This window comes from Rhinopithecus bieti, unplaced genomic scaffold (genome assembly GCF_001698545.2).
Source record: "Rhinopithecus bieti isolate Rb0 unplaced genomic scaffold, ASM169854v2 scaffold_44159, whole genome shotgun sequence".
NCBI lineage: Eukaryota > Metazoa > Chordata > Mammalia > Primates > Cercopithecidae > Rhinopithecus > Rhinopithecus bieti.
In genome coordinates this window covers 1742226-1769518 of record NW_016818573.1, presented here as the reverse complement: position 1 = coordinate 1769518, position 27293 = coordinate 1742226, and the positions used below count along the sequence as shown (strand labels likewise).

At 55.3% G+C, this 27293-nt stretch overlaps 2 protein-coding genes across 16 annotated transcripts in view; one reads left to right on the top strand and one right to left on the bottom strand.

Annotated features, from left to right (window-relative positions):
• Nucleotides 1-14: 14 nt before the first annotated feature.
• On the top strand, nucleotides 15-3470 carry PPP1CA (protein phosphatase 1 catalytic subunit alpha; the record flags this gene model as incomplete). The annotated part of the gene is made up of 7 exons (XM_017857100.1): nucleotides 15-132; nucleotides 499-630; nucleotides 779-1009; nucleotides 2035-2139; nucleotides 2480-2703; nucleotides 2787-2921; nucleotides 2998-3470. Coding segments are annotated over 7 exons (1056 nt in total), but the record flags the coding sequence as incomplete, so codon positions are not given.
• Nucleotides 3247-27293, bottom strand: part of RAD9A (RAD9 checkpoint clamp component A) — an 86182-nt gene continuing 62135 nt past the window's right edge. For 5 of the 15 annotated variants that reach the window (XM_017857127.1, XM_017857126.1, XM_017857130.1 and 2 more), the window contains 11 exons: nucleotides 14369-14504; nucleotides 9998-10649; nucleotides 9845-9915; nucleotides 9292-9420; nucleotides 8460-8574; nucleotides 8280-8379; nucleotides 5906-6015; nucleotides 5553-5817; nucleotides 5326-5463; nucleotides 4264-4468; nucleotides 3247-4186 (listed from right to left, as the gene is read on the bottom strand). In XM_017857127.1, the coding sequence (XP_017712616.1) occupies nucleotides 4091-4186; nucleotides 4264-4468; nucleotides 5326-5463; nucleotides 5553-5817; nucleotides 5906-6015; nucleotides 8280-8379; nucleotides 8460-8574; nucleotides 9292-9420; nucleotides 9845-9915; nucleotides 9998-10031 (1263 nt within the window). In that variant the 5' untranslated portion in view covers nucleotides 10032-10649; nucleotides 14369-14504 and the 3' untranslated portion in view covers nucleotides 3247-4090. The other 10 variants (XM_017857133.1, XM_017857134.1, XM_017857132.1 and 7 more) reach the window with 10 other exon arrangements.

The window sequence follows — 27293 nt, the reverse complement described above, 5'->3', positions numbered from 1 at the left end:
CCGCCGCGCCCTGGCCCCCTGCCGGGCCCGGAAGTGGCGCGCGGGCGGGCCCCCGGGGCCAGCTTAGACTGGGCGGCGACGGGCCGCGAGGTTCGGTGGCCGCAGCCGCCCCCCCGCGGACGCGCCTGAGAGGTCCGGGGCCCACTCCGACGCGCGGAGCAGCCACCTCTACCGGGCCGGGGGCGCACGGGTTGCCTGGGTTCTTGAGGCGAGAGAGAAACCCGTGAAGCCCGGTCCAGGAAGGGGTCCTGCGCTGTGAGGTTTTGGGTGGCAGCCCCCTGCGCACGACAGTTGCCTCCCGAGGCGCTGAGGGCAGTTGGGGGCTTCCCTTGGGAGGCTTGAGGCCGAGGTCCCGGGAGGCTCAGCAGCAACAGCTGCCTGGGGGTAAGGAGCGGCCGAGGAGGCCTAGGCGCCCCCGGAGGTATCCATAGGGCCACCCGTGTCGCCCACCCTCCTCCTGTCAGGGTCCAGGGTCTTGACACCCCATTGCGCCCCCAGTGCAGGGCTCGCGGCCTGGCAAGAATGTACAGCTGACAGAGAACGAGATCCGCGGTCTGTGCCTGAAATCCCGGGAGATTTTCCTGAGCCAGCCCATTCTTCTGGAGCTGGAGGCACCCCTCAAGATCTGCGGTGAGCCCCCGACCCAGGTCCCCTTGCCTTCCTAAAAGTGGCACTGGCCCCCACAGAGTTCCTGGAGTCCTCCTCCCTTGAGCCCAGTCCTGGCCCTGGGTTCAGGTCTAGACCCTGCATCTAGCTTACCCGGTTCCCTGGGTCACAGGTGATATACACGGCCAGTACTACGACCTTCTGCGACTATTTGAGTATGGCGGTTTCCCTCCGGAGAGCAACTACCTCTTTCTGGGGGACTATGTGGACAGGGGCAAGCAGTCCTTGGAGACCATCTGCCTGCTGCTGGCCTATAAGATCAAGTACCCCGAGAACTTCTTCCTGCTCCGTGGGAACCACGAGTGCGCCAGCATCAACCGCATCTACGGTTTCTACGATGAGTGTGAGTGGTCTGAGCGTCTGGGGCTGCCCGGGTCCTGACCACACTCCTTGCCATTCAGTGGGACCTTCACATTGGCCTGATATCTGACAGACACTTGCTAGACTGTGCGCTTCACGAAGGCAGGGCCCAGGTCCGTTTTTGTGCCTGCCCTGCCCCTCCTGGCATGGGGTCTGGGGAATGGTTGCTGACTGAAGGACTGCCCGTATTCTAGTGCCTTCCCCCAGGGCCCTGCCTGGTGACGTTCCCCCTACATTTGCTACTAAGCATTTAGGATGTTTGCAGATGAGCTCTGCTGTCCAGAAGCTGAGATAAACCAGACCTGTACTTGGCCCGGCTCATGGGCCGGGGCGTGCAACGAGTGCCAACCCTGAGGCTGGTCCAGATTGGAACTCAGTTTCCAGCGGACTCGGGTGCTTTAGAATTACTTCTGGCGGGAGGCTGAGGTGGGAAGATCACTTGGACCCAGAAGCTCCAAGTTACAGTGAGCTATGATCTTGCCGCTGCACTCCAGCCTGGGTGACTGAGCAAGACCCCGTTTCTTTACTTTTTTTGAGACGGAGTTTCGCTCTTGTTGCCCAGGCTGGAGTACAGTGGTGTGATCTCAGTTCACCACAACCTCCATCTCCCGGGTTCAAGCGATTCTCCTGCCTCAGCCTCCCGAGTAGCTGGGATTACAGGCATACAACACCATGCCTGGCTAATTTTTTTGTATTTTAGTAGAGACAGGATTTCTCCATGTTGGTCAGGCTGGTCTTGAACCTCTGACCTCAGGTGATCCGCCCGCTTCAGCCTCCCAAAGTGCTGGGATTACAGGTGTTAGCCACCATGCCCTGCCCAATCCTGTTTGTTTAAATTACAGATTAAAATAAAAAGTAACTAGAATTGCTCCTGGAAGGCTGACAGGTGGCAGGGGTGGGGGGTGGTTTGCATTGGTGCCTGACTCTCCCAGCTGCGGCTGAATAGCCCAGGGACCCCGGCTGAGGGTGGAGCAGGCAGGCCCCTCACAGCCACCTCCCTCTGGGCAGGCAAGAGACGCTACAACATCAAACTGTGGAAAACGTTCACTGACTGCTTCAACTGCCTGCCCATCGCGGCCATAGTGGACGAAAAGATCTTTTGCTGCCACGGAGGTGAGCTCTCCTTAGTTCTCATCTGGGAAGTCACTCCTTTCAGGAAGTGTCTCCATACCCCACTGTGCTGGGCTGCACTCACTTCCTTGATGTGCGTCCTACATGGGGCGGGCTTGTCTTTCTCCTAGGAGCTCTGTGCTCCTGAGGGCAGGGATGCCTTTGTGCCTGTTTGGGAACTTGAAAAAGCTGAGGGGAAGGGGATGACTTCTGCCTGCCTAGGCACCCCGGAGACCAGTGGAGGGACCAGGAGGGTGGTGGAAAAGGTGAGGCTCACTGGCCAAGGCTTCCTGGAGGAAGGATGTCCTTGTTTGAGGAAGTGACCTTCCCCCTGGCCCTCCAGGCCTCTCCCCGGACCTGCAGTCCATGGAGCAGATTCGGCGGATCATGCGGCCCACAGATGTGCCTGACCAGGGCCTGCTGTGTGACCTCCTGTGGTCTGACCCTGACAAGGACGTGCAGGGCTGGGGCGAGAACGACCGTGGCGTCTCTTTTACATTTGGAGCCGAGGTGGTGGCCAAGTTCCTCCACAAGCACGACTTGGACCTCATCTGCCGAGCACACCAGGTGGGCTGGTGGCTCCCGTCTGTGGCGGGGGAAGGGAAGGGCCTTGCCTGCGCTTGGGACTGACTGCTCTGATCCTCGCCCAGGTGGTAGAAGATGGCTATGAGTTCTTTGCCAAGCGGCAGCTGGTGACACTTTTCTCAGCTCCCAACTACTGTGGCGAGTTTGATAATGCTGGCGCCATGATGAGCGTGGACGAGACCCTCATGTGCTCCTTCCAGGTGAGTGTGGGGAAGAAAGGAGCTACTAGGCCTCGTGGCTCAGCCCCATGAGCCTGAGCAACCCTGTCTCTTTTAGATCCTCAAGCCCGCCGACAAGAACAAGGGGAAGTACGGGCAGTTCAGTGGCCTGAACCCTGGAGGCCGGCCCATCACCCCACCCCGCAATTCCGCCAAAGCCAAGAAATAGCCCCTGCGCCCTGTGCCTGTGCCCCAGATGATGGATGGATTGTACAGAAATCATGCTGCCATGCTGGGGGGGGTCACCCCAGCCCCTCAGGCCCACCTATCACGGGGAACATGGAGCCTTGGTGTATTTTTCTTTTCTTTTTCTTTTTTTTTAATGAATCAATAGCAGCGTCCAATCCCCCAGGGCTGCTTCCTGTCTGCATCAGCAGTGGCTGTGAGCAGGATCCTGGGGCTGAGGCTGCAGCTCAGGGCAACGGCAGGCCAGGTCGTGGGTCTCCAGCCGTGCTTGGCCTCAGGGCTGGCAGCCGGATCCTGGGGCAACCCATCTGGTCTCTTGAATAAAGGTCAAAGCTGGATTCTCGCCATGGCCTCTGTCTCGCATCTAAGACACTGCCTGGCAGCTCTTCTGCGCAGAGCTACTTGGGAGGCTGGGCACCAGGCCCCAGCAAGGGCAACCCTAGCCACACACGCAGGTCCAAGGCTCTTAGAATTCCAAGTCAGCGCCAAAGAGTATCAGGAAAGCAAGAAAAACTGTCAGCTCCACGGGGGTCCCAGATGCATGCCCAGGACTTCAGGAAGGAACAGGTCATAATTGGCAGAGAAGCTGGATCACCAGGGGCCAGCAGCACCTGCTGTGATATTTTCCTTAGGAAGGTGAGCCTGAGGGAGACAGGTTTCCAGCCTTGGCCAGCTGGAGTATAGCCTGAGACTCAATGGGAAATAAGAGGTAGGAACGTCAGTAGTTCAGGGCCAGGTCTGGAAAGTCACGATTGGCTGGGGGTTGTGGGGAGATAACAGGGCCCAGGCCCGACTGCTGTGGGACAGCTTTACAGTGACAGCCAGCTGGGGCCTGCAAGAGGCAGTGAAACAGCTCAGCTCCAGGAAGCCCACCTTTCTGATCCCCAGGGCTGAGACCCAGCTCTTCCACTGGCTGGGGTTTCATCTAGTCCAAGGCCTCTGGGTATAGGCTTCAGGTTCTTGGTTCAGCCTTCTCCCTCACTGTCTTCAGCCAGCACAGGGCTGGGGCCCTGGGGGGAGCGTACAGGGGCCAGGATGGAGCCGAAGAACAGTGAGCGGAACTGGAAAGAGAACAAGTGAGTTCTGGAGGCTGCTCCCTTCCCCACCTCCCGCCCCTGCCTCCACCTCCAGTCCCTACCTTCTTGGGTGGGGGAGTCCCAGGCACTGTACTGGGCTCAGCCTCATCTTCCTCGGAGTGGAGGCCGGGGCTCTCGGGGGGCTGGGGACCAGGTGAAAGGGAAATGGAGGGCAGCACCCGCGAGCCCTCATTGCCTATAGTGGTTTCCATGGCGATCATGTAAGAGTCAATGTCGTCATTGGCAAAGTCGTCTGGGTGGGGTAGGCTGCAGGCAGAATCGGAGTATCAGGGAGGAAAGGGGGGAGCAGAGGCAGGGCCCCACCTTAGAAGGCTCCAAGGGAGCTTTGGGGCCCTCTGACCACTGAAGATCTCTTGGTTTTATGACTTCCTGATTTGGCTAGAGAGGAGAGGATGCAGGGGTTAAGTGGTGGCTTCCTGGAGAGGGTGGGCCAGGAATCTCTGATCAGAATTCAGGTAGGGGCCTGAGGAAGGCATCCTGGGGTCTCCTTTAGCTCAGCTAGGGGAGAGGAGCAGCAAGTCCTGTGAACTGGGCCACATGGGGCCCAAGTCCCCGCCTTCCCAGGGGACAGAAGCTGGAAAGCACAGGAGCCCGGGGACAGGCTGGGCTGGGGGCCAGCCCCAGCTTCCTGTGCTGAAAGTGCACTGGGCCATCCTCCCCAGCCCACCTGCTCTTCCAGCCACCTGCTTCCCCCAGCCCAGGCAGCTCCTGCCTCCCAGCAGCCCTTTCCCTCCTTGGCCTGGGAGGAGGCTCAGAGGGGAGGCCTCAGCCAGAGAAGGAAGCCGGCAGGGCCTTGGGGATGCTTCCATGGGTGGGAGGAGTCTCTGAGTACAGCTGACCAAGAAGGCTGAGTCTGCAGGGCTGGCAGCTGTGAGCACTGTAGGGGTAGGGACTGGGGCCTGACGGAGAGAGAGAAGGAACAGGAGGGAAGCGGGAGAGAGCACATTGCAGGGGTAGGGACTGGGGCCTGATGGAGAGAGAGGAGGAACAGGAGGGAAGCGGGAGAGAGAACACATCGCAGGGAGGTGCAGAAGCTAGGAACTGCGTCTCAGGCTGGAGAGCACAGACATGGGGAGAGGAGGAGTTGGGGGAGGTGCCCTCACCTGTGAGTCTGGAGCTGAGGCACTGGCTGGTGACGCTCTGGGGAGCCCAGGTCCTGGGAGTGCGAGTCGGTGTCTGAGAGTGTGGCCAAGACAAAGTGGCCATCCAGCAAAGAGTCCTTGATGGTGAAGATGGCAGGCCTGGGCAGGGGACGGGGGTCCCAAGCTAGGTCATCCCATTCAGCTCCTGGCATCCCAGAGCCCTTCCCTGTCCCAAGGCTGGGAATTACCTGCCTGGAGCATCAAAATGAATGCTAAGATTCAAGTTTGCTGACTCTGCAAAGCTCAGGAGCCCCTGGGAGGAAAGAGGTAGCAGGTGAGGCCCCGGGCTGGGCTGAGCTGGGCAGGCAGGACAGGACCGGCGAGTGCGTAGGGGGAACCTCACCCGGAACTCCTTGAGGCAGAAAGTAATGGCCACCCCTTCCTGGGCCTGCAGCTGCTGGAAATCCTCCTCTCCAAGGCACATCTCAGTCACCATGGCTTTGGCAGTGCTGTCTGTTGGGGAAGAATAGGAGGAACCTGGGCCCCACCCCTCTCCCACCTGCCGCTCTGCTCTGTCCCAGGTCACGTCCAGCCCCCTCACCTGCCTCCTCCTCATGGTAGCTGCGCAGGATGACCCTGCGGCCACGGCCAATGCCCAGCGTCACTTCAGCCAGCGCAGGAGGGAAGGGCACAACAGCCTCCCCCAAGACCCTGTGAACAGGGCGGAGCATTACCTCCAATGCTTGGCCCTGCCCAGGGCTTTGCTCGCAGAGGACCTGAGGCGGGAGTAACACATGCACACGCATGGATGTGCGCAGGCCTAGCACATGGTGGACGAGGCCCAGATAAGGTGGCAGGAAGGGGGCCGGTTGCAGTGATTGCTCAAACCTGGCAGGTGGCACCTGACCATGCAGAGCGGGGAAGAGGGCCCAGAGGCAGGACATGGCACTCATGCCGCCCTACAAACCCGGCCTTCAGAAAGAGCCCTGAAATCCTTATCCTCTAGGGATACCCATTGCTATACAGATGAGATCACATCTGGAATTTGCTTCAAGTCAACTGGGGACGGGAGCTGCATCTGCTTTTACATATATTTGAAATTATTCATGAGACAGAGAGTGCTCGCTTCAGCAGCACATACGCTAAAACTGAAGCATGCAAAAGATTAGCGAGGCTCCTGCACAAGGATTAAAAAAAAAACCAGAGTAGCTGGGTGCAGTGGCTCATGCCTGCAATCCAAGCACTCTGGGAGGCCGAAGCAGTGGATCATTTGAGGTCAGGAGCTCAAGACCAGTTTGGCCAACATGGTGAAACCTCATCTCTACTAAAAATACAAAAATTAGCCGGGCATGGTGGTGCGTACCTGTAATCCCAGCTACTCGGGAGGCTGAGGCAGGAGAATTGCTTCAACCTGGGAGGCGGAGATTGCAGTGAGCTGAGATTGCACCACTGCACTCCAGCCTGGGCGACAGAGCAAGACTCCGTCTCAAAACAAACAAAATGAGAGAAACGACTGCTCATTTTTTAAAAAAAGAGACTGGGGGCTAGGCGCGGTGGCTCACACCTGTAATCCCAGCACTTTGGGAGGCTGAGGCGGGCAGATCACGAGGTCAGGAGATCGAGACCATCCTGGCTAACATGGTGAAACCCCATCTACTAAAAATACAAAAAATTAGCCAGGCGTGGTGGCGGGCGCCTGTAGTCCCTGCTGCTCGGGAGGCTGAGGCAGGAGAATGGCATGAACCCAGTAGGCGGAGCTTGCAGTGAGCCGAGATCCCGCCACTGCACTCCAGCCTGGTTGACAGAGCAAGACTCCATCTCACACACACACACACAAAAGGGCGCAGTGGCTCACGCCTATAATCCCAGCACTTTGGGAGGCTGAGGCGGGCAGATCACCTGAGGTCGGGAATTCAAGACCAGCCTGACCAACATGGAGAAACCCCGTTTCTACTAAAAATACAAAAAATTAGCCAGGCATGGTGGCGCATGCCTACAATCCCAGCTACTTGGTAGGCTGAGGCAGGAGAATCACTTGAATCGGGAGGCAGAGGTTGTGGTGAGCCTAGATCGTGCCACTGCCTGGGCAACAAGAGCGAAACTCCATCTCAAAAAAAGAAAAAAAAAGAAAACCCTAAATGCAGCCCAAGGAATTGGCCCCCCTCTGACTACCCAAAAGAGCTCTGAGCAGTGCTGGCTCAAGAGAACCTGGGGAAACAGATGTCAGGACCCAAAGGGACATTCAGTCACACTGAGAAATGAGCAGGACCTTGGGCCACTTGAATACAAGCAGTGTCTAGCGTGGGACAAGGGGAGAGCCCACTCCTCTCTGAACTGGTTCTTGCCAGGGACCTTTGCTTCCACTGGAGTCCCTGTTTCCCTGGCCCCAGACAGCCCCCCGTGCTCGGACTGCCCAGAACAGCTCCACCCATAGTTCATTACTCAGGCAGCCCTCCTGAACCACAACCTCCCCTTCAGCCTCCTGCCCTGGCCTTGGGGACTCCTCAATCCTGGGCAATCAGGAAAAGAGGCTGCCCTTGAGTGGGGAACACCTCTGGAAGGATGCCCAGGCCGGAAAAGGGGTCTGAGCCTCTGAGCCACAGGTTAAGGGGAAGACCTTCAAAGTTACTCAAGCCAGACGAGATTTGGTGGCAGGCCAGAAATCTGCTCCCTAGAGGAGGAATTGGAATGGGTCTGAGCAGCCAGAAAGTCAAGTCAGACCTTTGGGATGGAGAACGAAGGCTCCTAACAGTGAGGAGAATGGAGCAAGGAGGCGCCTGCCCCTCCTCCATGCTACCGTCTGCCTTTAAAGAGCCAGGTAAGGACCTGAGCACATAGCGGGCCATGGGATGTCTTTGAGGTTCACAGAAACTCTGTAGGGAAAATGAAGAACGTACCTTCTTAAATCAACCCTTGAGGCCCCAAAGAAGGAAGAGAGAGACCTGGAGCTGAGCTGAGGGCAGGGGTGTGCTCACCGTGCTGGGGCGCGGAGCATGTGGGGGCACGAGGCTGGGTCGAAGACGGCCTGCAGGGACTCACAGTCCTGGAAGGACAGGTTGTGAGTCTTCCGCACCCCTGGATGGGCGATAGGGTCTCAGTGGGCCTCGCCGATCTCCCTGCCGAGGCACCCCTTGGCTGGCCGGCTGCCCACTCACCGAACTTGCAGTGCAGCTGGACCACCAGGCGGCTGCTCCGGCCGTTCAGGGAGATGCAGCATTTTTCCACCGTCTTCTCCAGCATCGCCAGTGAGCGGAAGACAGACAGGAAGGACTAAATGGGATAAGACACCTCAGCCTAGCACCGCATCTCTGCGACAAGCTCTCCTGTCCCATGTAGGCCCACACCAATCATGGGCCCAGCATGTAACTCTGGGAAAAGGGCTCCCACATCACACGGGACACTGGCATCTTTCTAGGCCTCATTCATGCTCTTCCTTATGCTTGCAATGCTTTGAAAGACCTGCTTACCTTTCTCTTTTTTTTTTTTCTCTGAGGCGGAGTCTCGCTCTGTCACCCCGGCTGGAGTGCAGTGGTGCGATCTTGGCTCACTGCAACCTCCGCCTCCCGGGTTCAAGCAATTCTCCTGCCTCAGCCTCCCGAGTAACTGGGATTACAGGCGCCCACCACCACACCTGGCTAATTTTTGTATTTTTAGTAGAGACGGGGTTTCACCATGTTGGCCAGGTTAGTCTCGAATTCCTGACCTCGTGATCCGCCCGCCTCGGCCTCCCAAAGTGCTAGGATTACAGGTGTGAGCCACCGCACCCGGCCAAAAGACCTGCTTACCTTTCTTGAAGAACTTGAGCGTCACCACCCTCTCAGGTCCCCGCTGTGATGCTTTTACCAAGGCCCTCCCTGTGTTTTGCATGGATTGGGCTTGCACGTGTCTCTCTCCCCACTTAGCATCTACTGAGTACCCCAGGGCAGAGGTACAGCTGGTGGAGATTCCTGGGGTGGGGCAGCGCCACTGCTAAGGGAAGGGCCTCACCTTCATCAGGATCTTACAGCGCAGCAGGTCCTGACCAGGGGTGGCTGCCTGGTATTGCTGGAAGAAGAGCGGAGCAAAGAGAAAGCAGGCATAGGCAGAGCGGGAGGAGTTCACCGTCCGGAGGGAGAGCTGGGCCACGAAGAGCAGGGAGAGGGACGTGGTCAGGGGGCAGCCACAGACCCAGAAGACCCTCCGGCTGCTTCTGCTCACACACTTGCCCTATCGTCCCCCCGCTCCGCCACCACCTGCTGAAACCCTCCTTCGCCATGAAGCCTTCAGAGGCGGCCTCGGCGCTGCTGCCGCAGAGGAGCGGTCGTACACCCAGGCCTTCCCCGAGTTTCTCTAAGGGCACGTTACCCCCCGGGAGTTTGCAGGAAGGCAGCTTTCAATTCACACACCGGCCTGGGAAGATGACAGGCGCTAGGCTAAGAAACCGACTCTGCCGACAAATCTGCCAGTGGTCAAGTCACCCCGCCTAGTGGGGGCGAGACTCGAGTCCGGGTTACCCGCTCCCGGCTGGAGTCCCACCCGCCCCCACACCCCAGCCCCTCACCCCGTCCTCCAAGGGTTCCAGGTAGAGCTCGTCCCCGATGCGGGACAGGGAGTGGACGGCCTTGCCGAGCACTGCGGGGAGGAGAGCGGAAGGGGGTTAGGCTGGCGGCTCCGCGGCTCCTGCACCGCCGCTGCCAGGCCGACCCGCACTCACCCTTCACGTTGCCGCCCGTGACCAGGCACTTCATGCTGCCCCAGCGCCCAGCCAGCGGCCAGCACTACCCCACTCTCCGCGACCTCCGAGCCCGGGGTCCTTCCCGCGCACCTCCCCTGCCAGCCCCGCCCCCGCCTCCCCATTGGTCCACACTCAGGCGCCTCCGTCACGTGAGAAAAACGTTCACAGGCTCCGCTGTCACGTGACGACACACGTTGCCCCGGGTGTCACGTGACCGGGGAGGCCCGCGGCGCCCGTCAGCTGCTTCTGGTTCTGCCGGCACGCCTCGGCCTTCCGCGCCCTTGGCGATCGGGGCGTCCCGCCGGCCGCGCATCGGATCGCGAAGGGCAGAGAGGACGCAGCTCTGGGGCGCGAGGTTCCTGTGCAGTGGACCGAGCGCTGGACTCGGAGTCATAGTGTGGATGCGAGCTCTCTGGGGTCACCCACTGAGTAGAGTTCCCGGGCGTCTGTCGGGGGATACAGGGTGCAAGCAAGACCATCGCACCCACTCTGGGCCGGAGACTCGAACTCCAGCAGCAATCCCCAACTCTAGAAAGAGGTCAAAGCAGCTTGAGGTGGCTCCTTCTGGCTTCCAGGATCCTTGAAGGAAAAACGGCAACTTCTCCAGGCAGAAAGGGGTAGAACGGTGCTCCTGGCAGAGGGAGGAACAAGAGTAAATGCTCAGCGGTGTGGGCTCCGCCCCCTGGAGAGGGGAGTAGGTCTGTGAGTCTCAGAGAGGCTTAGGGGCCGCCAGATGATGAGGGGCACCGCTGGGACGCTCTAGAAATGTTTTACGAGGGTGGATCGTGGTTATGTGCCTTTTTTTTTTTTTTTCCTAAGACATATTCTTGCTCTGTCACCCAGGCTGGAGTGCAGTGGCGCGAACACGGCTCACTGCCGCGTGGAACTCCTGAGCTCAAGGGATCCTCCCACCTCAGTCTCCTGAGCATCTGGGACCACAGGCACACCCCCCACGCCCGGCTTTTTTGTTTGTTTGTTTTTTGTTTTTTGTAGAGACGGAGTCTTGCCATGTTGCCCAGGCCCATCTAAACTCTAGGGTTCAAGATATCTTTCCGCCTTGGCCTCTCAAAGTGGCGTGAGCCACTGCACCCGGCCTGGTTTTTTGTTTGTTTGTTTGTTTGTTTTGTCTTTTTTTTGTGGGGGGGGGTTTGTTTGTTTTGAGATAGAGTCTCGTTCTGTTGCCCAGGCTGGAGTACAGTGGCACGATCACGCCTCCCAGGTTCAAGCGATTCTCTTGCCTCAGCCTCCCAAGTAGCTGGGATTACAGGCGCCTGCCACAAGGCCTAGCTAATTTTTGTACTTTTAGTAGAGACGGGTTTCGCCATGTTGGCCAGGCTGGTCTTGAACTCCTGACCTCAAGTGATCTAAGGTCAGGAGTTTGGCCTCCCAAAGTGCTGGGATTACAGGCATGGGCCACCACACCCAGCCCGGGCCTGTGTTTTTAAAAGACCTCAGACTGGCCAGGCGTGGTGGCTTATGCCTGTAATCCCACCACTTTGAGAGGCTGAGGCGGGCGGATCACCAGGTCAAGAGATCCAGACCATTCTGGCCAACATCGTGAAATCCCCTCTCTACTAACAGTACAAAAATTAGCCGGGCGTGTTGGCGGCGTCTGTAGTCCCAGCTACTCTGGAGGCTGAGGCAGGAGAATTGCTTGAACCCGGGAGGTGGAGGTTGCAGTAAGCCGAGATCGTGCCACTGTACTCCAGCCTGGCGACAGAGCGAGACTCCATCTCAAAACAAAAACCAGACTGTGTGCCAGGTGGGGATGCATCAGCTGGAAGGTCTTCCCGTTCTCCTGGGCCTCCAGGTCCAGGTGAGTAAAATGTAAGGGAGTCCTAGAGAAACTCACTGACCCCTACTCTCCCCACAGTACCAAGGCTCTGGTGGTTCTTTGAAGGGCCCAGGGCATCCCTGTGTTCCCGTAGGGCCTGCCTGTGCCTTGCCCCTCAGATCCTGTGGTAGTGAAGATATATTTGTCTCTGTGCCCCTTGCTCTCCAGACCCACTTTCAAATGAGTTGAATTGATATATAATAATTGTACACATAGAGAGAGTACAGCTGACATTTGGATACACGCATACACTTTGTTTCTCCCTCTCCTTCCGCTCCCCTGGTCTCCAGCCCTGGCCCTTTCCGTGGAGTCCTGGGGGAGGAGGTTACTCTTCCCTTCCCCTTCCCGGGGGATTCATAGAAATAGTGCCCCCTGTCCCTGGGCATCCGGCTCAGTATGCTGGGAGTCATCCTTGACCTCATGCTCGCCCTCACCCGTACACAATCTTTCAGTTAAGTCCTGACCACTCTGCCTCCCAAACAGGTGGTAACTTAACAGGTGGCAGCTTTGCCCTCCTCTTCCATCTCCAGGGCCTAGGCCACCATCCTCTCACCTGGATGACTGTAACAGCTCTCAGTGGTCTCCTGCCTCCACCCTGCCCCCTCCAGGCCACTCTCCATACAGCAGCAAAGTGACCCTCCTAAAATGTACATTGTGTCATGTCTCTCCCATGTTTGCACACTCCAAGTGGTCGCCATAAAATCCAAACTCTGCCCTGAACCTGCAGGAGCCGTCCCCACCCATTTCTGCACCTGTTGCCTCCCCTTGATCACCTGCACAGCCATGCTAACCGTGTGGGCTCCCTGAACCCTCCACTTCCTCTTCCACCTGGGGATCTTAGCACATCCTTAGCTGTCCCCCCCACTTGGCATCATCTTACCCCTTCTAATGTGGTGGTGCTTCTCTTCCTCTGGGCTCCGTGAGGTCTTTTCTGCCCCCACCAGCACCCCAGTACGCTCTAGCTAGGCCCTGTTTTAGCCACAGCACTTATCACATTATTTCATACGTGTGTTTTCCTATTTAACGTGTCCTCCTCACTAGTGTGTCTGCCTCACAAGGGCAGGAACCATGTCTGGTTTTGTTTTGTTTTGTTTTTCCTGAAGACAGAGTCTCGCTCTGTCGCCCAGGCTGGAGTGCGTTGGCGCAATCTCGGCTCACTGCGACCTCCGCCTCCTGGGTTCACGCCATTCTCCTGCCTCAGCCTCCCAAGTACCTGGGAATACAGGCATGTGCCACCATGCCTGGCTAATTTTTGTATTTTTATTAGAGATGGGGTTTAGCCATGTTGGCCAGGCTGGTCTCAAACTCCTGACCTTAACTGATCTGCCCGTCTCAGCCTCCCAAAGTGCTGGGATGACAGGCGTTGAGCCACCGCGCCCGGCCTTGGCTTTGTTTTGTTTTGTTTGTTAAGATGGGGTCTTGCTTTGTCACCCAGGCTGGAGTGCAGTAGCACGATCATGGTTCACAGCAGCCTCAACTTCCCAGGCTCAAGCCATCCTTCCACCTCAACCTCCCGAGTAGCTAGGGCTACCAGCGCGTGCCACTACAGCCAGCTAATTTTTTAAAAAATATTTTTGTTAGAGACAAGGTCTCCTTCAGTTGCCCAGGCTGGTCTTGAACTCCTGGGCTCAGGCAGTCCTCCTTCTTTAGCCTCCCAAAGTGCTGGGATTACAGGCGTGAGCCACCGTGCCCAGCATCCATATCTGTTTTGTTTGTTGCTGTACGTACCTCACACAGGGTCTGGCACTCAGTAAATGAGTAAATAGATGTTACATTTTAAAATGTGTAAACCAGCTGGGTGCGGCGGCACATACCTTTAATCCCAGCACTTTGGGAGGCGGAGGCGGGTGGATCACTTGAGCCTAGGAGGTAGAGGTTGCAGTGAGCCGAGATAGCGCCACTGCACTGCAGCCTGGGTAAGAGAGCCAGACCCTTTCTCAAAAAAAAAAAAAGGCCGAGTGTGATGGCTCACGCCTATAATCCCAGCACTTTGGAAGGCTGGGGCAGGTAGATCACCTGAGACCAGGAGTTCAAGACCAGCCTGGCTGACATGGTGAAACGCCATCTCTACTAATAACACAAAAATTAGCCAGGCATGGTGGCACGTGCCTGTAGTCCCAGCTACTCAGGAGGCTGAGGCAGGAGAATCGCTAGAACCCGGGAGGTGGAGTTTGCAGTGAGCCAAGATCACACCACTGCACTCCAGCCTGGGTGACAGAGTGAGGCTGCGTCTCAAAAAATGAATGAGTGAATATCTATAAACCATTCCTGTTGACAAAGGGCATGGAAAAGTAAATAAACAAATTAGCATGAGCCAAATGCAGCTGAGCTGTCTCTAAGTCACTCTTAGCACAGTGCTGAAAGAAACACTCAACTTCCAGCACTTCCACCCACAGTCCCATCTCTCCCTGCTTGACAGTTGTCCCCATGTTCTCAGCCTCATCCTGCTCTCTGGACCCCTCCCCCACCACTTGTAAACCAGCACAGCCTTCCCACCTCTGCCTCGTACTCATTACCTGAGCAGCCGCCTGGAACAAGGGTAGATGCCGAAGCTCCCTGAAGGCAAGGAAACGGGAGGCTGTGAACCTTCACACAATCCTGTTTCTGCTCCTGACACCTATAGAGTTATGGAGTCCTATGGCCTTGAGGACCCTAGGCAGAAGAGAAGGGAGACATATGCTTTTTTTCATATGTTTCACATCTGTCTTCGCTGGTGTGTCCGCCTCACAAGGGGCAGGAACCATGTCGGCCCTTTATATCAGCCGGGGGCAGGTGTGAGCCACTGCCCCCGGTCGACATACACTCTTTCGACTCGTATTGAGCATTTTTCAGTTACCCTCCCACTCCCTTGCCAAAAGTCAGAACTCACTGGAACTTTCTGAAGGTTCCATTTAGAACAGAAAGAAGACTAGAGTGGGAAGTCGGGAGCCGTGGTAGGATGTGTCCCTGTCCTGCTATGTGATTTGTGCAAATCCCTCCCTGTCTTGGCTGCTTCCTCATCTGTATGATGTGTTGGTGGGGGTTGGGGAGAGTAGGAGGTACTCACTGAGGTCCCTTCCAACTTTGACATGCTGTGATCCTGAAGGGGCCCCGTGACTCCCCTATGCCTCTCATCCACCCCAACTTGGGGGAGAAGCTATAATTGGCTGTCCCACCTCCCCCAACCCTCTGGCCCCTGGGCTGTGGGGCTGGAAGGTAGCTTTCCAATCTGAGGCCAGGAATCCCTTCCAGGCCTGCATTTGGCATATCCAGTAACCCACTTCAGGTGCAGAAGAGGGGGCACACAGGGGGATAAGGAGCTGGGAGCAACCAGGAACCAGGAACCCTGTGTGTGGGTGAGAGATAGGTACGAGGACCTGGGATCTGTGCTCAAAGTCAGGGACCTGGATGCAGCTTCAGCCCTACTCAGATGGCGTCAGGCCCTTGTCTGAGCCTCAGTTTTTTCCTGAATAAAATGAGGGCCATTCAATGAGATGCTCTCTCAGGAGCTTTCTCTTTCTCTCTCTCTTTCCTTCTTTCTCTCTCTCTTTCTTTCTTTCTTTCTTTCTTTCTTTCTTTCTTTCTTTCTTTCTTTCTTTTTTCTTTCTTTCTCTTTCTTTCTCTTTCTCTCTTTCTTTCCTTTCTTTTCCTTTCCTTTTTTTTTTTTTTTTTTTTTTTTTTTTTTTTTTTTTTTTTTTTTTTTGCGACAGGGCCTTATTCTGTCACCCAGGGTGGAGTGCAGTGGCATGATCCTGGCTCACTGCAGCCCTCAGGAATCCCTTCCAGGCCTGCATTTGGCATATCCAGTAACCCACTTCAGGTGCAGAAGAGGGGGCACACAGGGGGATAAGGAGCTGGGAGCAACCAGGAACCAGGAACCCTGTGTGTGGGTGAGAGATAGGTACGAGGACCTGGGATCTGTGCTCAAAGTCAGGGACCTGGATGCAGCTTCAGCCCTACTCAGATGGCGTCAGGCCCTTGTCTGAGCCTCAGTTTTTTCCTGAATAAAATGAGGGCCATTCAATGAGATGCTCTCTCAGGAGCTTTCTCTCTCTCTCTCTCTTTCCTTCTTTCTCTCTCTCTTTCTTTCTTTCTTTCTTTCTTTCTTTTTTCTTTCTTTCTCTTTCTTTCTCTTTCTCTCTTTCTTTCCTTTCTTTTCCTTTCCTTTCTTTTTTTTTTTTTTTTTTTTTTTTTTTTTTTTTTTTTTTTTTTTTTTTTTTTTTTTTTTTTTTTTTTTTTTTTTTTTTTTTTTTTTTTTTTTTTTTTTTGCGACAGGGCCTTATTCTGTCACCCAGGGTGGAGTGCAGTGGCATGATCCTGGCTCACTGCAGCCCTGCAGCCTCAACCTCCTGGGCTCAGTGATCCTCCTACCTCAGCCTCCCGAGTAGCTGGGACTACAGGTGTATGCCACCATGCCCAGCTAATTTTTTAGTCAGAATTCTTTCAAACCCCAAATTTTTAGTTGGGCATGCTGGCTCATACCTGTAATCTCAGCATTTTGGGAGGCCGAGGAGGGAGGACTGCTTGAACCCAGGAGTTAGAGATGAGCCTGGGCAACGCAGTGAGGCCCTGTCTCTATAATGAAGAAAATAAAATAATTTTAAAACACCAAATTTTTGGTCTTTGGCATACCCCATTAGAGGTGGCCTCCTATAAGCAGGTGGGCATGTAAGTGTGTGCGAATGTGTGGGGGCAGATATGGAATGGAAGCTTGAGACCCTGGTGCTCACTCATTCATTTACTCAACATATATTCATTCAACACATCCTGGATGCACTTTTTTAACTATGGGAAAGAGAGTACAGGACAAAAATGCTGGCCGGATGTGGTGGGTCACACCTATAATCCCAGCACTTTTGGGACACCAATGTGGGCAGATCGCTTGAGTCCAGGAGTTCAAGACCAGCCTAGGCAACATGGTTTCTACCAAAAATACAAAAATTAGCCAGGCATGGTGGCACATGCCTGCAGTCCCATCTATTCAGGAGGCTGAGGTGGGAGGATCCCTTGAACCTGGGAGGCAGGGGTTGCAGTGAGCTGCGATCGTACCACTGCACTCCAGCCTGGGCACAGAGTAAAACCCTATAGTATGCAAGAAGGTGGTGGGTGTTATGGAAAAAAAGAAAACCCAGAGAGGGAGAGAGCAGTGTCAGGGGAGAAGGGCTTCGATTCTAACTAGCATGGACAGGTTGGCCTCACTGAGAAGTCGCCATTTGAACAAAGACCTGCAGGAGGCAAGGGAGTGAACAGTGCAGACGTCCGGGAAGGAGCGCTGTGGTAGAGGGAAGGGTCAGTGCCAAGGCTCTGAGCAGAAGTATGGGTGGTTGGAGGAGATGCCCCTTCTGCAGAGTCCAGTCTCCTGAGCTGGGGAGGGCTGGGGTCTAGTGGGGAAGACTGAGATTAGCCAAAGAATCATCAAAGTAAATATGAAATTACACCTTTGAGAAGGATCAGGAATGATGATGATGTGGGCTATGTGAATATGTCCCTGGGAAGACCTGGTCAGGGGCATGAGGGAGAGCTTCCTGGAGGAAGAAACAGTCTGAGAGGGGTGAGGTTAGAGCATGGGTTGGCCAGGAAAACACAGTTACTGAGGAGCCATTGGTGGGGCTCATTTGCCAGGCACTGGTCCGTCCCACCATGGGATGCTCAGTGCAGCTCTCCTGGACACAAGAGCACAGACGGGATTACTCATGGCTGGCGTTTTACCAGATCGGGGTAACTAAAATCAGAAGGGGCAGAGGAATTTAGGGTTTGGGAGTTTACTCTGGCTTGTCTTCATCTCACCATGCACACACAGGGACTGGCATTTGTATGGTTACTGGGGGGTAACCAGGCAGGCAAGGCAGCTCTGAGCTGTGGGGACACTGAGCTGGCAGGGCACCTGCCCTGCTTGTAATGAGTTTGTGGCATTCCGAGTGCTGCCAGCCCCCCCGTCAAGCTCTGCCCCTGCCTTTCTTGTTCCCTGGCATTTCTCCCGGAAATCAGAATGATGTTTGGCACACAGCAGTGGTGTAATAAGTCTGTGATGAATGGCTGAAGATTATGGAATTCAGAGGGGTTTCAGGACTTGAACCCATGATTGTCTGTTGAGGCTGAGAATGCAGCTGTAGATGCCAGCCTGAGTAGGTCTGAATCCAGCCTAGCCGCAATCTCCATCACTTAAAAACAAGTTGTGCAAACATGGACGAGTTGCTTATGTTCTCCAAGCCTGTTTGCACCTCAAAGGGCTGTTGTGAGGAGTAACTTAATGTTTATGCAGCTCTTAGAATCTGCTGTTAGCACTGCTGTGACTATGATTGCTACATCCTGCCCCTCCAGCTCGAGTCATCCTCACAGTATCCTTGGGCCAGGACTGGAGACAAAATAAACCATCAGCTTGGACAAAGCCAGGGTGAATCTACACAAGGAACCCAGGAGGAAAGTCTCCCAAGGAAATCTTACAGAGAAAAGGCCTGGTGTCCAGAAACTGGAAAATATTCAGAAAACTCTTGGCTGGGCATGGTGGCTCACACCTGTAGTCCCAGCACTTTGGGAGGCCAAGGTAGGTGGATCACTTGAGGTCAGGAGTTGAAGAACAGCCTGGCCAACATGGCAAAACCCTGTCTCTACTAAAAAAAAAATACAAAAATTAGCCAGGCGTGGTGGCACACACCTGTAATTCCAGCTACTCAGGAGGCTGAAGCAGGAGAATCACTTTAACCCAGGAGATGGAGGCTGCAGTGAGCCGAGATCCCACCACTGCACTCCCCAGCCTGGGCAACAGGGCAAGATTCCATCTAAAAAAAAAAAAAGACTCTTGGTTATGATCAGAAGAGTCAGCCCCATTGGGAAGAGGCTCCGGAGAGAGGCTGCTGGTGCTGCTGCTGCCTCCAGCAGCACCAAGTTCTGGCCCCCATGATTCTGGGCCCTCTGGTGCCTCTGCCTCGAGAGGAGACTGTGAGCCACCATCATCTGTGCACAGTGCCTGGCAGTGTGGGCACATCCATTATCTCATGCCAGGCTCTAGCAGCTTGGGGACCAGGTCTTTTGAGTCTGTAGGGCTGGAGGTGGAGGGGAGATGGGATGAATTTTTTTAAACCCACAGTGAGGATGGGAAGGGAGAAGTTCAGGCTTGTTCACCAAAACCTGGCACACTGGGATTACAGGCCCCCTTGGAGCGCAAGTGAGGTAAGTTTAGGACAAATCAAAGGCAGTGTGCTTCACCCAGCAGGGGAGGACACTGATGGAATTCATTACCCCAAGATGTCGTCTCAGCTGGAAATAGGAATAGCTTCACAAAAGATTTAGATGCATCCATGGATGATGGCTCCATTCATGGGTTAGAAGGGGAAGGAGGCTGTTTGAAGCCTGTCCCCCAGGGCAGGCATCAGGGAGATGGCTTGGTCTCCCTAGGACCCCCCTTTGCACTCCTGTTGGAGGCAGGCTTCTGGCAACATGGACCCCAAGAGGCAATGTGGAGTCCCGTAAGTTAGAGCCTGGCCTGTGTCCCTGGCCTTTTCCTCAACCTCTCCAACACTCAGAATCCGCTGTTTGGGAGAGAAAAGGCGCCACCAGCTTCAGGGAAAGCATCCTGGCTGGGCTGTCCCCTAAGAGACCAGCAGAGGGAGACAGACACCGTGTCCAGTCCCAGCTCTGGGAACAGAGACCTTGATGATCCGCCTTGGGCAGGCCTCTGTGGAGGCAGTTTTGTGCTCATGTTTTGCTGGGTGGGACAGAAGGGGACAGAGAGGGCATCCTCCCGGGCTGAGACAGGCCTATTACAGGGGAGATAGAGGCAGGGAGGAGATTTTTGGGAACTAGGGGCAAGGTGGGGAGGGAGCTACTAATTAAGAACCAGGTACTCCAGAGCCAGGCTGCCTGCCTGTGTACCTTGGACAAGTTATATAACTCTGTGCCTCAGTTTACCCATGGTAAAATGGCAACTACAACAGCACCGGCCTCAGGAGGGCCATGTGAGATTGTGTGCCATATTCAAATGCTTCACTGCAGAGACAGGGAATTGGGAAGAGCTCAGTAAACAGGAGTGATAGCCTACACCGTGGGGAGATCAGAGGTCTCTCCCATCTCCTTAGAGCTCTGCAGCTTGCAAAGCCCTTTTGCTTTATTATCTCATCTGGGCCTCACTGAACCCTGGAGGTCTGGTGAGGCTAAGAGGCTCACTGTTTTGTGTGTGTGTGGAGACAGGGTCTCACTCTGTCACCCAGGCTGGAGTGCAGTGGCTCAATAGCTCACTGCAGCCTTGAACTCCTGGGCTCAAGCAATCCTCTCACCTCAGCCTCCCGAGTAGATAGGACTACAGGTGTGTGCCACCATGCCTGGCTAATTTTTGGGGGAAGTTTGGGGGGATCTTGCTATGTTGCCCAGGCAGGTCACTTATAAGTGGTAGATCTGGGCTTTCTGATACTAAAGAATCCAGGGATCTTTCTCAAGTTCCCTGCTGAGCTAGAGGCTGGAGGAGGCCTGCTCCAGGTGCCCTTGTCTGCACTGAGCCTCCTGGCAGGCCGCCCAAATCTCTAGTTGGTATTGAAGTTATCTTGCCCTCTTTCCCACCAGCTCCCGAGTCCCTGACAGGCAGGCTGTGTTTCTCTGTAGGTCCACACTGTCCAGCAAGGCATATTATAGCAGGGTCTTCCAAAAGCTTTTGGGAGGTGACAGGATTCCGTGGGTCTGAATGCCAGCTCCTCCCCAGCTCCTGTCCTGGTTCCAGGCCAGGTGTGGCCCCCCTCTTTTTGCCGCTCAAATTCTCCCTGCCACATCTCCAAAGTCTCCCCTAATGTCTCCCTCTTCTGACCTCTCCTTTCTCTGCATTATAGCCTTTTGTATATCTCCTTAAGTTCCTGTTTCATTTTGAAATTTTGCAACAGCCAAAGGCTGAAACGGAAATATGTACAGAGTGCTCTGTTAAGGACCATAAGGTGGGCCTCAGAAAGATGGCTGGGGGTGCTAGAAAGCGAGGTGAGCTCAAATTAGCCGGGCATGATGGCAGGTGCCTATATCCCAGCTACTCGGGAGGCTGAGGCGGGAGAATAGCTTGAACCTGGGAGGGGGAAGTTGCATTGAGCCGAGATCACGCCACTGGACTCCAGCCTGGGTGACAGAGACTCTGTCTCAAAAAAAAAAAAGGGGGGGTTGAGCTCTTCATAGACCTAAACCACCCATGTCTTCTAGACACCCTGAAAGTCTAGTACAGGGCTGGGTCATGGCTGGTTGGTTTCTCTCACACCTTCAGAGCTGACTGTGCCCTGAGATTCCACCCTCCCCACCTCTAGCCCTCTTCAACTCACTGAAGTCCTACAAGAATCTCTCAGGAACGCCGGGCGCGGTGGCTCAAGCCTGTAATCCCAGCACTTTGGGAGGCTGAGGCGGATGGATCATGAGGTCAGGAGATCGAGACCATCCTGGCTAACACGGTGAAAACCCGTCTCTACTAAAAAATACAAAAAAAACTAGCTGGGCGAGGTGGCAGGCGCCTGTAGTTCCAGCTACTCAGGAGGCTGAGGCAGGAGAATGGCGTAAACCCGGGAGGCGGAGCTTGCAGTGAGCTGAGATCTGGCCACTGCACTCCAGCCTGGGCGACAGAGCCAGACTCCGTCTCAAAAAAAAAAAAATCTCTGAGGAACAAAAGAGGAGAGAGATGAGATGGGTCCCTAGAGAGCACGTATAACACAAAGTGGAGAGCAGCAAGGGCCCTGGAGAGTGAAGTCTGGTGGGGAGCAGAGCTGGGGTGATAGTGACAGGCTTCAGGAAGAAGGCAGAAGAACAGAGGGTCTACATGAGTAGCCATGGGGAGTTTGCCAGGGGCAGCTGCATTTTGGATAGAGAGGACACCGTTAGCAAAGACAGAGGGATACGGTATGAGGGGCAGGTAACAAGATTCTTTAACATTATTGGCTGGGCAAGGTGACTCACACCTGTAATGCCAGCACTTTGGGAGGTTGAGGCAGACAGATTGCTTGAGATCAGGAGTTTGAGACCAGCCTGAGCTACATGACAAAACCCTATTTCTACAAGGAAATACAAAAACATTGGCCAGGAGTGGTGGCTCATGCCTGTAACCCCAGCACTTTGGGAGGCTGAGGCAGGCAGATCACTTGAGGTCAGAAGTTCGAGACCAGCCTGGCCAGCATGATGAAACCCCGTCTCTATCAAAAATACAAAAATTAGCAGGTGCCCATAATCCCAGCTACTCAGGAAGGTGAGGCAGGAGAATCACTTGAACCTGGGAGGTGGAGGTTGCAATGAGCCGAGATCGCACCACTGCACTCCAGCCTGGGTAACAGAGCAAGACTCTGTCTCAAAAAAAAAAAAAGAAATACAAAAATGAGCCAGGCATGGTGACATCCATCTGTAGCTACTCAGGAGGTTGAGGTGGGAGGATCGCTTGAGCCTTGGAAGTCAAGGCTGTAGTGAGCCATGATTATGCCACTGCACTCCAGCCTGGACTGTCTCAAAAATAAATAAATAAATAAATAAATAAATAAATAAATAAATAAATAAAACATCATTGATTGCTTTTCTAAGTGCCAGCAATTTGACCTATATTCACTCAGTTGTCCCTTATTCAGTCTTTTTTTTTTTTTTTTTTTTTTGAGACGGAGTCTGGCTCTGTCGCCCGGGCTGGAGTGCAGTGGCCGGATCTCAGCTCACTGCAAGCTCTGCCTCCCGGGTTCACGCCATTCTCCTGCCTCAGCCTCCCGAGTAGCTGGGACTACAGGCGCCCGCCACCTCGCCTGGCTAGTTTTTTGTATTTTAGTAGAGACGAGGTTTCACTGTGTTAGCCAGGATGGTCTCGATCTCCTGACCTCGTGATCCGCTCGTCTCGGCCTCCCAAAGTGCTGGGATTACAGGCTTGAGCCACCGCGCCCGGCCGTCCCTTATTCAGTCTTACATGGAGAAAACAGAGGTGTGGAGGGTTAGAGACTTGGTGGGGGTCACACAGCTGGTGGAGGCAGAGCAGGCACTGTCCCAGTGGTACTGGAATGGCAGGCCTGGGAGATGGGATTTCCATCACTGGGATGGCCCCAGGGAAGGTGGTGTCCATCCTTTGACCCCGGGGAGCTCAGACAGTCTGGAGAAAGCTGGGAGAAGCCTGACGGAGGGGAGGACAGCGGGGTAGGAGGGAGAGGAGAGTTTGGGAGGAGGCGGCATGACTCAGCAGGGCAGGATAAAGATCTTCCAGCCCAGGGAGAGGCAACCCCACTCCTCTGCCAGGGGAGACGGAGTCACAGAGCCCGCGGCACGGGCTGGCCAGGGCAATGGAACATCCTGGGAGAACGGCGGGGAAAGCTCCATGGCGGGTGAGGGAGGAGTGGAGCACCTGGGGGTATCCCTTCTGCCCTGCCCTCCACACACCCATCACCCAGACACCCTGGCAGATCAGGAGGCAGAGCCCAGCTAGGGCAGGAGAGGGACAGGCAGAAGGCCCTGTTCCTCTCAGCTTCTCTCTGGCTTCCCCGGGAAGCAGGGGGTGTTGGGGGGAGTCCTTTGGGAAGCCTGAGCTGGGTCAGGTGTGGGTGGGGACCCAGGGCAGGGTAGGGCCATTGCTGAGGTCAGAAGAGGCCCTCTGCCTCCGGGTTTCCGCTGACATCACAGCCAGTTTAGGGTGAGGCAGGGCCAGGGAAAGTGTGTGCATACACACACACACACACACACACCCTGCCTTTCCTTCCCCCTCCTGCCCTTGGGGCCCCAGTGGTGCCTGCACACGCACACTGGAGGGTGTGCACACGAGGCAGTGGAAAGGAGGGCCTCCTCCTGGGGACGCCAAATCCCAGGGGATGTCCTGGGTGGGACCTCTGAACCTACCTAGGGCTCACTTTGCCCTCAGGAAGCAAAGGGTAGCCCTTGCTCTTGTTCTGCTGTGGCGGTGGGGCGGGGGCGGGGGTGAACATCTAACTCCCCGTTTAATGCTCATTCCGGGATTCCCAACTCCCTGCTAATGGAATCCAGAGTTCTAGCTGAGCCCTCTGGTGTGGGAAGGTGATGCAAAGTGCCTGGCTCAGCTGCACATTGCCAGTTCATGTAAGGGGTCGGTGGTGGGGAGGAAACCCAGGTCTCCCTGTGCTCCAGGCCAGGATTCTCCAGGCACTGGATGACTCTCTTTATACCCCAAGCAACATCCGAGTGACCTGAAGAGACCAGCTGTGCCAGGCTAGATGCCTCGTAGCCAGGGGCACTTAGCCAAGTCCTGCTATTGCTGAAGTCTGTTCCCAGAGCCCAGACTCCTCTTTTCAAGATGTGCCTCTGGCCCCTTCCTCAGGCTGGCACCTGCATGGTGGAGTTAAAAGAGCAGGTTGCTGAAGTTGGATAGCACTGGGTTCCAGTCCTGGTTCTACCAGTTCCAGGCTTGTGTGACCTCAGACAAGTGACTTTGTCTCATGAAGCCTCAGGTTCCTCATGTATAAATAGGGAAATGATAGCTCCTGTCTCGGAGTTACTGCAAAAATGAAATAAATTAGGCCGGGCACAGTGGCTCACGCCTGTAATCGCTGCACTTTGGGAGGCCGAGGTGGGTGGATCATGAGTTCAGGAGATCGAGACCATCCTGGCTAACACGGTGAAACCCTGTCTCTACAAAAAAAAAAAAAAAAAAAAAAAAAAAAAAAAAAAAAATTAGCCGGGAGTGGTGGTGGGCGCCTGTAGTTCCAGCTACTCGGGAGGCTGAGGCAGGAGAATGGCATGAACCCGGGAGGCGGAGCTTGCAGTGAGCCGAGATCACGCCACTGCACTCCAGCCTGGGCGACAGAGTGAGACTCCATCTCAAAAAAAAAAAAAAAAAGAAAGAAATAAAATAGCCCACGCAAAGCGTTAGCACTGTGCCTGATGTGGGGAACAGCTGCGTGCACGTAAACTATTGTTAGTATTTCAGCAAAGTAAACGTTAGTGAGAAATACCAGCATCACAGTAGGCTGGAGGAGTCGCTGTAGTAGGCGTCTGCCTCTCCTCCCAACACCCAGGTCAGCCTCCGCTCCTCCACCCCACCCCCTAGGGCTCCTCTCTATGTCCCCAGCACCAAAACTTAGGGAATGTTTGGTGAACAAATGAATGAATGAGTGTCCCTACTCACCTCTGTGGGTTTCTCCAACACAACTGTCAAGAAGGGACCAGCTAGAGACTCCCCTAGCTCAGGAACCCAGACACTCCCTGGGCGAGGGTCCCATCAGTGCTAATTGTGCAGCTGTGTGCAACATGGTGTTTTTGGGTACCTAGAGAGCCTTCCTTGGGGATGTCACCATGTGGAGAGGAAGGGTGGGACCCTAGCCAGTCCCTGAGCCTACACTGACTCACCCTCACCCCTTGGAAGGCAGCTCAGTCATCACCTGGTGCCAGCTCTGGCCCCCAGCCAGCCACACTTCTTGAGGGCCTGACCTGACACCCCCCTGTGGATGGTGAGGCCTAGAATCTAAAAGGCCAGAGAAGGCAGCAAGCCAGTGGCCCCTCATCAGCTCACAGACTACTCCCACCATCCTGTGGAGAGGAGGGCAGAGGTGGTCAGACCCCATCACACAGAGAGGTGACAGGCTTGTCCCAAGGTCACACTGGCCAATTGGAATGGAGGTTTCCTGACTTCCAGAGCAGCTCTGTGCCCGCTGCAGGGAACCCTGGGCTGTACCTGGTGCTACCTTGGCACTTTGCCTGTGGTTGCCACTGCCCTTCTAGCTCAGTCCATCCACATTTCTGCCCCAAAGCTCTACCTCCTCCAGGAAGCTCTCCTCCTACCATCCTCCTTGGCCCTAAATGTACCCACTGCCACCTATGGCTGATGTCAGACAGTTGAATGAGTGTCCCTAGACTGTGGAATTCTTTCCTTTTCTTTTGAGAGAGGGTCTTGCTCTGTTGCCCCAGGCAACAAAGACCATGTGTAGTGGTCATAGCTCACTGCAGCCTCAAACTCTTGGGCTCAAGCAATCCTCCAGCCTCAGCCACCTGATTAGCTGGGACTACAGGCATGCACCACCATGTTCGGCTAATTTTTAAATTTTTGGTTAGAGGTGAGGGTCTCTATGTTGCCCAGGTTCGTCTCAAATTCCTCAAGCAATCCTCCTGCCTGGGCCTCCCAAAGTGCTGGGATTACAGATGTAAGCCCCAACTGTGAAATTCCTAAAGGCAGGGATGGGTTTTCCTTGCTCTCTCTCTGTCCTTAACAGGACCTGGCAGAGACTGAGAAAGTGCCTGCACAGTGTACCCCTGGAGCAGACGGAGCGCTTCTCTTTCCCATGCTTGTCTGGAGCTGGGGGGACTGGCATCTCCTCTAAGCTCTGCCCTCCCACCAGCAATTCCAGACTGTCAGCACTGGAAGGGCCCCTAACAAGATTCTCTGAGAGTCATAGGGGGGCAGGAACTTTCCCGAGGTCCCCCAGCTGGAAATCAGAGGGCAGCCACCTGTCCTGCCCCATGCTACAGAAACCCTGGAGGGCCATTCCTGCTCTTTCCTCTCCCTTCTTCCCCAAACCCCAGCAGCTACCCCCATTTAGGGACTTGGCAGGATAAAGGCACAGTCTTTATTCCAGCCCCCGACCCAACCCAACTGGCAGCTCCCAGCCTGCTGCCTTTGCCCAGGCATGGCAGAGGGGCACTGGCAGCTTGGAGATGGAGCTGCTTTTCCCTTTGGCAGTGCAGAAGGTGGGGGAGGGGAAGGGAGAGGCTTGGCCCCCACTAGGTGAGGGGAGAGGGCAGGGAGGCAAGTCCAGACAAGAGGCAGAGGGAGAACACAACTTTCCCAGCTTGTGGGGTCACTACATTAAGATTCAAAGACAAGCTGGGGGCTTGGGGGCTGTATGTAAAGTCAATTGTCCCGGTACCCACCTGGCCTGGGTCCCTGTTTCAGAGCTGCAGCCCTCAGTTCCTGCAAACCAGTGCTTTCTGGCTGCCCCAGGTGGATGTCTGCTGGGGGTGGTGGTGTCCACCCCCACCTTCTGCTTCAGTCTCTTCCTCTCCCCCATCCGCTGCTTCCCCCTCTTCCTCCCAGCTCCCTCCTCCCCTCTTTCCCACTCCCACCCATTTGCCTCTTTGTGTCTCCTCTTTCCTTCCCAGTCTTGTCCCTTCTCTGGTCTCACCCCTCTTCTCTTGCCCCCGCCTCTTTCTTCAGCACCCCCTCCCCTCTGCTTCCCCCACACTGGGGCTGCTTTCTCTCTGACTCAGCAAGGTGCTTTATAAGGTGCTGAGGGGCTCAGTCAAATCCAAACCACATTGTGCAGACTCCACAAGGAGCGGCTGCGAGGTGGAGGGAGAGGCTGAAGCTGCTCCCCTTCTCCCTCCTTCTTGGCCCCCTCCCTCTGAAAGGGTAGCAGCTAGGGGGACCTCCTGGCTGGCCTCAGTGCCATGCACCCATGGGCATCTGCCTTCTTGACCTTGGTATGGGCATCAAGAAATCACTGGGCTCACCCACCGGGAATGTCACTGAAACTCCAGAGTCCTGGCTGGTGGGGGCAGGGAGGAGGTGCAGCGGTTGGGGGGGGG